General features: G+C 38.7%; 1 protein-coding gene across 1 annotated transcript in view; it reads left to right on the top strand.

Annotated features, from left to right (window-relative positions):
- Positions 1–12,209, top strand: part of CSMD2 (CUB and Sushi multiple domains 2) — a 1,186,454-nt gene that overhangs the window by 1,115,203 nt on the left and 59,042 nt on the right. Inside the window, exons 46-48 of the mRNA XM_040337101.1 lie at positions 1,052–1,165; positions 1,367–1,555; positions 9,021–9,167. Coding sequence (XP_040193035.1) covers positions 1,052–1,165; positions 1,367–1,555; positions 9,021–9,167 — 450 coding nt within the window. The remainder of the gene's footprint in view (positions 1–1,051; positions 1,166–1,366; positions 1,556–9,020; positions 9,168–12,209) is intronic.

Raw genomic sequence — 12,209 nt, 5'->3', positions numbered from 1 at the left:
ATAATTTAAAATACATCTATGATAAAAATTCTAGACCCTTCAGGCTCTGCTACCTGTTTTTATCAGTGCTATGCAGCAATTTTGCTTAACTGCATATTCACAATGTAATCAGTGAGTTGACAGACTCAATGGCTGATCTATTGTAGTAGGCCACTTGGCAAATCTAAAAACCTAATTTTTAAACAGACATTCTCACTCATTTAGGGCAAAGTATCATTTTCTCCCGACAACCCACCCATCTGATCTACCTTGCCATTTACCCTTTGCTGAAGCCCTTGCTCCACAGCCATAGTAGAACAATGCTTCTGGATATGTAGAAGCATGTAATCAGTCACTAGGCTCAAAGCCTGTCATATACCAGGGTAAGTTCTATCACCATCCAATGTCAGAGCTTATTTGAAGTGGAATTCTTCAGTTGGGAAATTGCAAATGAACATGGTTCGGGCAATATACCTTGTGAGGTTAAGGGGTTTGCCTATTAGGAGGAGCTGTCATTTTATACTAGATGTAAATGGAAAGGTGACAATGTGTTACAAATTATTATCAAAAATATGGAACAGCGAGAGAGTAAAAATAGTCACATCACATTACTTAACAAAATAAAATAAAAAAATGCACAAGATAAAATGTTGTGTCATGAACACCATTCATGAAATAATACACAGAGAAAAAGTAACTCACTGCCAGATGCAAATATAACATATTTTTTGTTTTTTTGAGATAATCCATGGTACCTGAATTTGGATGGTTATAAAAATGTTAATGTGATTTTAATTAATGCTGACAATATGGTGCTGGTTGCAGTCCCTTTCATTTACTTCTTACCACAAAGAACTCACAAGGGTGTTATAATGTTATCACAAATAAGGATATCGCACACTGAACCCATACAGAGTGTGTTTTTTTATAATTTCATCTTGAGTTACCAACTTTCTAACAATATTAATACTAGCTTAATACAATATAGTAAGCATACATCATTAAATTGTTGTATCTTTTGAAGTACAGTTATATCTTATTATAAATCGTTCATTTTTTGTATGCTCCCTAGGTGACATTGTGCGCTACAAATGCCTCCCAGGATTTACGTTAATAGGGCCTGAAATCTTAATTTGCCAACTGGGGACACACCTGCAGTTTGAGGATCTTCCTCCCACTTGTGAAGGTGAGATTCATTATTCTAGTAATATCTGTAATTCGAAACATTAAGGTGTATTCCAAGATCTACTGTACATACAGATATATCACACTTATGTACAGGTACATCTAGGAAGAGATGTATTTTAGGGCCTGTGTCTCTTATTCTCTTACAATTCACCATCATTTGCACTGTTAAGCTGCACATTTTGTTTTTCTTTTTCTGCAGTACTGTGTCCAACCAATGAGATCCTAACTGACTCAACTGGAGTGATTCTAAGTCAAAGTTATCCTGGCACATACCCCCAGTTCCAGACCTGTTCCTGGCTTATAAAAGTTGAGGCTGGGTATAACGTGACATTGACTGTGGAATACTTTCTGAGTGAAAAACAGTATGATGAGTTTGACATCTTTGATGGTAAGTCATTTCTTAGCTTACTGCTGAATTCTATTGCCCCCAAACTGTGTTAGTGGAGTAGGAAACAATGGAGTCCTTAAAAATGAACTCCACTTTTGTTGTGACAAAAACAATCACCTCTGGGTGATCGATGTACATTGCAGGAATTTTAACAAACATTGTTGCAGATTCCTGTTACTGCTATGAAGTAAAAGCTGTTTGTTCTATATCTCTTGGATACTGATTCTGAATAGGAGAGAATTGTTGAATAATTATCAGCTGATGGACTTGTAGTGCTCTAATTAGGAGCGTGGCGGGGTCTGCATCCCTTGCAAATTGAAAAATTAAGATATTAGTACTATATTTTTATTGTATTATATATATTTTTTTAATTTGCTATATTTTTTCCCATGATTGTGGAGGTACCCTTTAAAGCCTAAGTGCAAACATAGTGGGACATAAGCTACAATGAGTAGGATGTGTCCCTTGTGGATGGCTCTTCTTTTATTTAAAACTCTCTTATGTTTATGCTCCCTACCCCTGCTGCCATGATCTTCCAGTGCAGCACAGATTAATAGAGCCAAGGGGCTGTCACAGGCTCTCTTCAAGAGAGTCTGACTATGCCTGCCTTTTCTGCCCAGCTTCTTCATTTATTAAAGCCTTGTTATAATGTCTATACATGAAACATTATCTGTAAGAGGAGAGGGCAAACCTTATGATTATACACCTATCCTCCATTTTTAGATCCTGTTTCTTTCATAGAAGCTGTAGAGCAGCTGGGCAGAAAGGGCAGGCATATGCAGGAACTTTGATAGCAGCCCCTTAGTTGTCTTAACTACTATCACACCCAGAGATGATGGCAGAAGGGAAAGGGTGGCAGGAGTGATGACATTGAGGAGGCTTTCAACTCACAGAAGAGGCATCAGCACAAGGGATACATCATATTGTCTGTTGTGCTGTCCCTTGTGCTTATTTCTTTATGTTCCATATGCAGATTTTTCCTGTTTTTATGTTAACTGTACTTAGGCTTAAAATCTGAGATGCAGGCAGATATAAAAAGCAAAAAATTTATGTATTTATGTGTCAAATGGAAGCATTCTTTGTATTCATTTTTAAATACATTAGTTCAAGTAACTGAAAATTGTCTTGGTATAAACATCCATGTTAAAATATCACTTTCCAATCATCAATTTAGGGATGTGTTTAAAGGGTCACTAAAGGAAAAAATATTTTTTGCTGAAATTACTATTTACAGGGTATAGAGGCATAATAGTTAACTGATTCCTTTTAAAAATGATTAAAAAAAATAGATAAAAATCAATCATATAATGTACCTACAGTTTAGTTTAGTTTTTGCTGTTGTTTCCTGGTTCTCTGATGTACAGAGACAAAGAGCCAATAGAGGACAGCGATGCTTTGTCTAAAACCCCTCAGCACCAATCCAGTTTCGTTTTACAAACAGTAATCACACCTCCTTGATTAGTCACCACAGTGAGAAATCTCCCAGTACTGTGGTGATCAGGAAACAGACAACCAGGAAGTGTCCAAAACAGAGAGGAATTACAGCAACATCAAAGCAAAAATTAACAATGAGGACATGAAACCAGGACTGCAGTAAGGTAAAGGAAGCTATTTAGCTAAAAAAAAATCCTTTAGTGACCCTTTAAGGGACCTTCCATGCAAGTCCACCCTACAGCCTTAAGACTTAAGTGGATACTCTAGGTTTGGCAGAAAAGTCAGAATTATTATTTGGCAATTCCCAAAAAATATATTTCTGAGGCATAGACAAAAATGTGACCCAGCAGGGACATGTATCCTACTTGTGTTGGAGAAATCGACCCAAACATTCAGCTTGAAATCTCAGAGATCATTCTGTAATTGAAACTTGCATGTAAGTTACTAGGGCTAATAAAAAACATTCACCCATCCATCTATGTTTCCATGCTTTATGTTGCTGTGAACAGTGGTGACAATGGCATGGCACAGTGGCGACAATTGATGGCACGGCACAGTGGCGACAATTGATGGGCACAGTGGCTGCGTTTGATGGCATGGCACAGTGGTGACAATTTTATGGCACAGTGGCGAAAATTTTATGGCACAGTGGCTGCGTTTGATGGGCACAGTGGCTGCATTTGATGGGCACAGTGGTGACAACTGATGGGCACAGTGGCTGTAATTGATGGGCACAGTGAGGCTGCAATTGATGTTTTTTTTGTTTTTTTTTTTCATTTGTTTGCGCCCCCCAAAAATTTGGAGCTCCAGCCGCCAGTGATGCAAACTTTTATTAATGAAACATAATTAAATGTTGGTGGTAGTGTGTTTATCCATTGTACCTTTTTTGAATATATCACAAAATACATGCCTTTTGCAACGAACAAGCCATGGTTTTGTTAAAGTATAGATAGCGTTAGAGCAAAATGCATAGCACATTTTTTTTTTTTAAGAGAAAATAGGTCATATGATTTTATACTAGTCTCCTAAGGAGTTTAGCGATAAGGGTAGTGCTGAGATGAGTCACACAGTAGATCACACAGACTAGTAGGGTCAAGTGAGGATTTCTTAAGTCTAGGGGTAATTAGACCAGGCTGTAGGGAGGAGTGCAATATCCCTTCAGAAAGAGGGATTAATTGGATGTTTTAAAGCATTTATTAGTTAGGAGAAGCAAAAGTTCTAAAGTTCTGAGAGAACAGGGTCGAAAGAACAGTTAATTATGTGACAACTGAAAATTAGTGCTGCAAATCTTGCTCTTGTTAAAAGAAATAGGGGAAAGAAGTAAGAGAATGGAGCACAGTGAGAGATTTAGGAGTGATTTTAAGAAAATATCACTTGCTTTTGTGGTGGCTGCTAAAATTTTGAGCACTTAGGGCATTCAGTCATTTTGGGTCATTTTGTGTGAAAAGATGTACAGAACTTACTGGAAATTGAACATGTTTTTGCAAAGCGTACTATAGTATACTCTGCAAAAGGTATATACTCGCTTTGTGTTATGCAGCCATTTCTGATTGACATCAGACATCCACAGGTCAAATATACCTGTAACACAGAAATGTAGACCATTATTTTTGTGGTCTTTTCTTTTTAGCAGCAGATGTAGCTAGGTAACACAATAGAGTTGATTTATTAAAGGAAAACAGAGGGTTAATTTTGCAAGGGAAATTGCCCTAGATCTTAGGAAATGAGGTGAAGCTCTGCTAATTTCATACATTTGCAAGTAAAAGTGTTTATTTTCCTTGCATGTGATTGCTTATTCTTTGCAATCTGAACATTTACCTCATTCACTAAGCTCTGAGAAAAAATTCCCTTTGCAAATGCAGCTTCTGTTGCAAACTGAATATCCTATTTGCCTTTAGTACATTAACCCTAATGTGCCTTAAAATTAATAAAGTAAGTACCCTTTTTTTTAAATCCAATGCAATCTAATCCAATTGCCCTTACTGTTGTGTAACATATTTAAATTACCATCCCTCTGCCTGTGAATATCTATTCTCATTAAACCCAAATAGTGTATAAATTATAAATAATCAACACACAATGCTTTTTTAAATGATTAAAATACTTTTTAAAGTCTGTTTCATATGACATGTATTTTGCTAAAATTGTACACTCCTTTAGTGAATATACGTATTCTTCTACCTATATTTGGTAAAAAATATCGCAATAAGCGTTTATCGATTGGTTTGCGCAAAATGTATAGCGTTTACAAAAAAGGGGATAGTTTTATTGCATTTTTATTGATTTTTTTTTGTTACTTCTAATGGCGGCGATCAGCGATTTATTTCGTGACTGCGACATTATGGCGGACACTTCGGACAATTTTAACACATTTTTGGGACCATTGTCATTTTCATAGCAAAAAATGTATTTAAAATGCACTGTTTACTGTGAAAATGACAGTTGCAGTTTGGGAGTTAACCACAAGGGGGCGCTTATGGGGTTATGTATGACCTCATTTGTGTTTCTAACTGTAGGGGGGTGTGGCTGTAGGTCTGACATCATTGATTGTGGTTCCCTATAAAAGAGAACACATGATCGATGTCAGCGCCACAGTGAAGAACGGGGAAGCTGTGTTTAAACACAGCTCTCCCAGTTCTTCAGCTCCGGGGACCGATCGCGGGACTCCAGCAGCCACGGTCACGGAGCTTCGTACCAGGTCGCATGCACGCACTCGTGACCCCACGGCTGGGCTTAAAGAGCCACGTACATGTACGTGGATGTGCCCAGCCGTGCCATTCTGCCGACGTATATCGGCATGAAGGGGTCCTTAAGTGGTTAAAGGGGTTGTAAAGGTAAAAAAAATGTTCACTAAATAACTTCCTTTACCTTAGTGCAGTCCTCCTTCACTTACCTCATCCTTCCATTTTGCTTTTAAATGTCCTTATTTCTTCTGAGAAATCCTCACTTCCTGTTCTTCTGTCTGTAACTACACACAGTAATGCAAGGCTTTCTCTCTGGTGTGGAGAAAGCCTCTTGAAGGGGAAGGGGCGAGCAGGAGTGTCAGGACGCCCACTAACACACAGCTCCTTTATCTATCTGCAAAGCAGAGAGTGTCCTGACTTTCCTGCTCGCTCCCTCCCCCTCAAGAGGCTTTCTCCACCAGTGTTGCCAACCCCCCCAAGTGAAAATTACTGGCAAGATGCCTAAAAATTACGAACAACGCCAATTTTTTACTGGCACTTCAAAAAAGCACCTAAAATGACTGTTTTCGGTGCTAAACTGTGAAACTCATAGTATTTAAACTATAAACATGTTGCTAGTGCTATTAGCAATCTGTTTTAGTTAAACAGAAGTCAAAAAACTAATTTCTCTATTTACATGAAGGTCAGGTTAATATAACACAGCCAGCACAGAGTTCCCCATTACAGTGCAAGGGAGAACTCTGCGAAACTTGATGTAAAGGACGATGCCACAGATCACGATCTAAGGGGGAACTCTAATGTAAGGGGGTCTCCCTTGCACTATAAGAGGAAATCCTGTACCATGTACCTCTGGCGGGTCCCACTAGGGTGGGACCCGCACCCCCATAGCAATGCCACTATCTCAGTTTTCTAATGGATCCAGGAAAGACTGATAGAAAGACAACCTGAGGGGGGTTTGGCATGGTCACATCTGTGATCTTAGCATACAATTCCAAAATCAAGTCCAAAATTTTGAACGGGGGACAGGCCCACCAGATATAGGTCAATTTGCCCTTACTTAGCTGGCAATGCCAACAAAGGTTGGGTACAGAAGGATAGAGTTGATGTAGTAGAATTGAGCTCTTATACCACCTAGTTAGGAATTTAAAACTAGTCATGTGCCCTACTAGCCAAGAATAAACAGTAAATAAGTGTAAACATGTATCCCAGTGACAGTGATTTTCGACCAAAAGGCCTATATAATCAGATAGTGCCAAATCATATGAAAAAAAATCCACTGTTGGCTAAACGCTTTGGGCATGGGGGGAGACACAATCCCCATATTGAATAATATAAATGGAGTGATAGCAAGGTTAGTTACGCGAACATACAGGAACACGTTGATGTGGGTTTCCACCTGCCTTTCCATCTTATAAACAAGTTCAGAAAAGTAGAATGGCAGTGAAGCATAGAGTAACAAAGCCTCTTAGTGCTGCTACTTTGGCAGCTACTCTGCAGGAGATCACAGGAGCCTGAAATCCAGACAGATTCAGTTACTTACTCAGTTACAGTAGTTGTATTTAAAAATGTATTTACAGACATTGTAATGCATATCTGATTTAAATTGTGCTATTATATCTGCTGGAGTTCAGCTTTAAACCAAACCTCAAAATAAACATAATGATATCATTGAAAAGGCTTAGCTTAGTAATGTGTTTTTAACTAAGTAATTTGAAACTGTATTTCAGCTTTATCAGTAAGAGTATAATGATTTGTAAAGTATTATGTAAATAATCAAATACCTTTTGTGGTCTGACTAAAATCAACTAAAATCTTTTGCAGGATTCTGCAGTTTGCACATTGCCGTTTGTCCTGTTGAAAAAGCATTATATTTTTTAAGTCACCGCTTGCACAGTTTCTAGGTTTCATATTGGAATGTGATTGTGAATGGTCAGATGAATGAATATATTTTAGGCCAAACTATCCTGCATAATATAATTGTTAGTCACCTTTCACACAGGCTTTCTGATTATGTCCACCTGTCAGTTTTCCAGGAGGACCTGATCGGAATCCTTATGTAATTCTATGGGCAGGTGGGATGCAAAAGGCATGTGTATCTGTTTACATCCACCTACCTCCAAGTCTGACTAGGCATGGAAAAATTAATGACTGCATCCTTTTCTTTTTTTTATTGACCTAAACATGATGGATTAGGGGTAGCCTGATGTAAACAAACCCGATTCTGTTTTTTTACTGCTGCCCATCGATCCAAAGTAGGTCCACCATGAGTACACTGTGGCCCAGATTCAGATACATTTACGTATCATTCGGTGGGCATAGCGTATCTCAGATAAACTACGCCGCCGTAACTTAGGGTGCAAGTTCCGTATTCAGAAAGAACTTGCGCCCTAAGTTACGGCGGCGTAGTGTAAATGTGTCCGCGTAAGCCCGCCTAATTCAAATGTGGCTAGTAGTGGGCGTGTTTTATGTAAAACTCCCATGACCCCACGTATTTGACGGTGTTTTCGAACGGCGCATGCGCCGTCCGTGAAGGTTTCCAAGTGCGCATGTTCCAAATTACGCCGCAAACTGTCAATGCTTTCGACGTACAGCCCTATTCGCGAACGACTTACGCAAACAACGTAAAATACGACGCTGTTCGGTCGTTTCCCACGTCCATACTTAACATGACTTACCCCTGCTTTATGAGGGGTAACTTTACACCGGAAAAAGCATTACGTAAACAATGTAAAAAAATGCACCGGGCGGACGTACGTTTCTAAATCGGCTGATCTACCTAATTAGCATATTCCTCGCGTAAATGTACAGAAGCGGCACCTAGCGGCCAGCGTAAATATGCAGCCTAAGATACGACGGTGTAAGAGACTTACGCCGGTCGGATCTTAGGGAAATCTATGCGTAACTGATTCTACGAATCGGTCACATAGATACGACATCGCACACTCAGAGTTACGACGGCGTATCCGTCGTAACTCCTATCTGAATCCAGGCCTGTGTCACAAAGTCTCCAAAGTGTCACAGTTATCGTGCTGAACAAAGCCTAAGTGAAAGAAGAACCTAAGGTCATAGGTTGATGGGTATTTGTTCGCTTCAAGCTGATTTTCAATTCTCTACAAGTCTTTGGGAATGCAAAACCTGCTTAAAGCAGGTAAAATTCTGGCCAGAAGGAGGGCAATCATAGGTCACATGCTGTTGCCATTAACACAACCAAAAGCTCATCAACACTCCTAGTTTTTTTTAAATGTTTAAAGGATTAGATTGTTATCTGTAGACCTATATCGCCATGTATTGCACTTTTTTGTCTGGTTAGCTCTCATATGTTAAATAGCACTATTTGCTTTTCTTAGGTCCATCTGGTCAGAGTCAACTGCTTACATCATTAAGTGGCAACTATTCAGCTCCCATGACTTTTACTAGCACTGGAAACAAGGTTCTTCTCCGTTGGATGTCTGACCATGCCTATAGTCGAAAGGGTTTCAAAATACGCTACTCAGGTAAGAATGATGAACCAAGCAGCTTAAAGATGTGTAGTGACATGAGGTTATAATTTTTTATTTAAAATAAAAGCAAATGCTGATTTATTTTGTCTTCTATACTGACATGCAAAAGATCAGTTTGCTATATAATTATAGTATAATTAGTTTCACTACTTAATATAAACGACTTAGTAGTTTAGCCTTATTAAACCAAGTGTAGTTCTTTTATGTCAAGTACCCATTGTCATGTCTTTAATGTCTGTAACCATGTATAGAGAATAAAAATCTTCCAAACGTTTTTTTTTTTAATAACTAAAAAAACTTGGGAAATAGTTATAGAGTGCCTTGAAAAAATATTCATACTCCTTAAAATTTTCCAAATTTTGGCATGTTACAACCAAAAAACATAAATATATTTTATTGGGATTTTATGTGATAGACCAACACAGAGTGGCACATAATTGTGAAGTGGAAAGAAACTGATACATGGTTCTCCAAATATTTTACAAATAAATATCTGAAAAGTGTGGCGTGCATTTCTATTCAGCCCCCCAAGTCAATACCTTGTAGAATCACCTGTTTGGGTATGTCTATACCAGCTTTGCACATCTAGAGAGTGACATTTTTTGCCCATTTTCTTTGCAAAATAGCTCAAGCTCTGTGAGATTGGATGGAGAGCGTCTGTGAACAGCCATTTTCAAGTCTTGCCACAGATTTTCAACTGGATTTTGACTGGGCCATTCTAACACATAACTATGCTTTGATCTAAACAATTCCATTGCATTTCTGGCTGTATGTTTAGGATCGTTGTCCTGCTGGAAGGTGAACCTTTGCCCCAGTGTCAGTTATTTTGCAGACTCTAAGGCCTCGTACACACGATATGTTAACCAGAGGACACCGGTCTGATGGACCGTTTTCATCAGTCCAAACCGATTGTGTGTAGGCCCCATAGGTTATTTAATCTTAGGTTAAAAAAAAGCCAACTTGCTTTAAAATTAACCTATGGATTCCTAACCGATGGGAAAAAAACGATCGTTAGTAGGCACATCCATCGGTTAAAAATCCACGCATGCTCAGAATCAAGTCGACGCATGCTTGGAAGCATTGAACTTAGTTTTTTTCAGCACGTTGTTGTGTTTTACGTCACCGCGTTCTGACATGATAGTTTTTTTAACTGATGGTGTGTAGGCACGACGGACCATCAGTCAGCTTCATAGGTTAACCTAGGACAACGGTCCTTCAGACCGTTGTCCTCTGGTTAACCTATCGTGTGTCTACGAGGCCTAACAGGTTTTCTTCTAAGATTGCATCGTATTTGGCTCCATCCATCTTCACATCAACTCCGATCAGCTTCCCTGTCCCTGCTGAACAAAAGCATCCCCACAAAATGGTGTTGCCACCACCATGTTTCACGGTGGGGATGGTGCGTTCCAGGTGATGTGCAATGTTAGTTTTCTGCCACACATAGCATTTTGCTTTTAGGCCAAAAAGTTTACCTTTGGTCTCATCTGACCAGAACAACTTCTTCCACATGCTGTGTCTCTCACATGCTTTCTCGCAAAAACGGGACTTATTATGACTTTCTTTTAACAATGGCTTTCTTCTTGCCACTCGCTCTTCCAGAAAGACCAGATTTTTGGAGCAATTTGAAGTGTATTTGGAGTGCACGACTAATAGTTGTCCTGTTAACAGATTCTCCCACCTGAGCTGTGGATCTCTGCAGCCCTTCCAGGCTGCTTTTCTGAGTAATGCTCTCCTTGCCCAGCCTGTTGGTTTAGGTGGACGGCCATGTCTTGGTAAGTTTGCATTTGTGCCATACTCTTTCCATTTTCGGGTGATGGATTGAACAGTGCTCCATGAGATGTTCAAAGCTTGGGATATTTTTTTATAACCTAACCTTGCTTTAAACATCTACACAACTTTATCCCTGACCTGTTTGGTGTGTTCCTTGGCCTTCATGATGCTGGTTGTTCCCTAAGATTCACTAACAAACCTCTGAAGGCTTCACCGAACAGCTGTATTTATACTGAGATTAAATTACACACAGGTGGACTCTATTTACTAATTAGGTGAAGGCAATTGGTTCCACTAAATTTCATTTAGTGGTATCAGAGTAAAGGGGCCTGAATACAAATTCATGCCACACTTTTCAGATATTTATTTGTAAAAAATGTGGGAAACATTTTATCATTTTTCTTTCACTTCACAATTATGTGCCACTTTGTGCTGGTCTTTCACATAAAATTCCAATCAAATAAATGTATGTTTTTGGTTGTAACATGACAAAATGTGGAACATTTCAAGGGGTATAAATACTTTTTCAAGGCACTGTAAACAGTTATTGGGAAATTCACTAAACTTTCAGTGCTGTATCCTTCTGGTCCATACATATAAAACGGCAGTGATTGAGTTACCTGCAGTTAATGTCACATTTGCTGCTTTATAAATATGTCCCTTAGATGTTTCACATATTTCCTATATTATCACTGTAAGCTGCCAATAGTAATTTAGTTTATTTTTTTCAAGGAATGTTGTGGTATGTTTGGTGTATGTATGTGGGGGATCTTCAGCAAGATGGCCCCTTATTAATCCCACTGCCCACCACGGCACTAGCTGTCGACTCCTTCGAAAGCAAAGAACTGAAAAATATATGCAAATGTGTGCTTCATGTTCTGGAAGAATATATGGAACAAATCCCAGAGAACCACAGGAGCAAGCTCTGCAAACTGAGCTGTATTTAAAAAATGTATCAGTTATAACTCAGGTTATGTGAAAACGATTAAGTATGGGAATATGTTTGGCACAAACCTCGCATAAAATACTTGACACTGTAATGAAATATAAAAAAAATTAAGTTTAGATGATCTGCATATTTTGTGAGTTTTTGCCCTTGTGTACTATTTAGTTGCCCAGTATTACTGTAAGTGTTACATAACATTATTGGTACCAAAGAGGCTATTTTTTGCCTATTTGTCTTGTGTTTATTTTTTTGTTTTTGTCAGATAGATTTATCTGTTTTTTAACATATAACTATTATATTTGTTTGAATAGGTAAAAGGC

The sequence above is a fragment of the Rana temporaria genome, chromosome 2 (assembly GCF_905171775.1).
Source record: "Rana temporaria chromosome 2, aRanTem1.1, whole genome shotgun sequence".
Classification (NCBI taxonomy): domain Eukaryota; kingdom Metazoa; phylum Chordata; class Amphibia; order Anura; family Ranidae; genus Rana; species Rana temporaria.
Note: the sequence above shows the minus strand (reverse complement) of the source record. Positions and strands in the feature narration are given on the sequence as shown.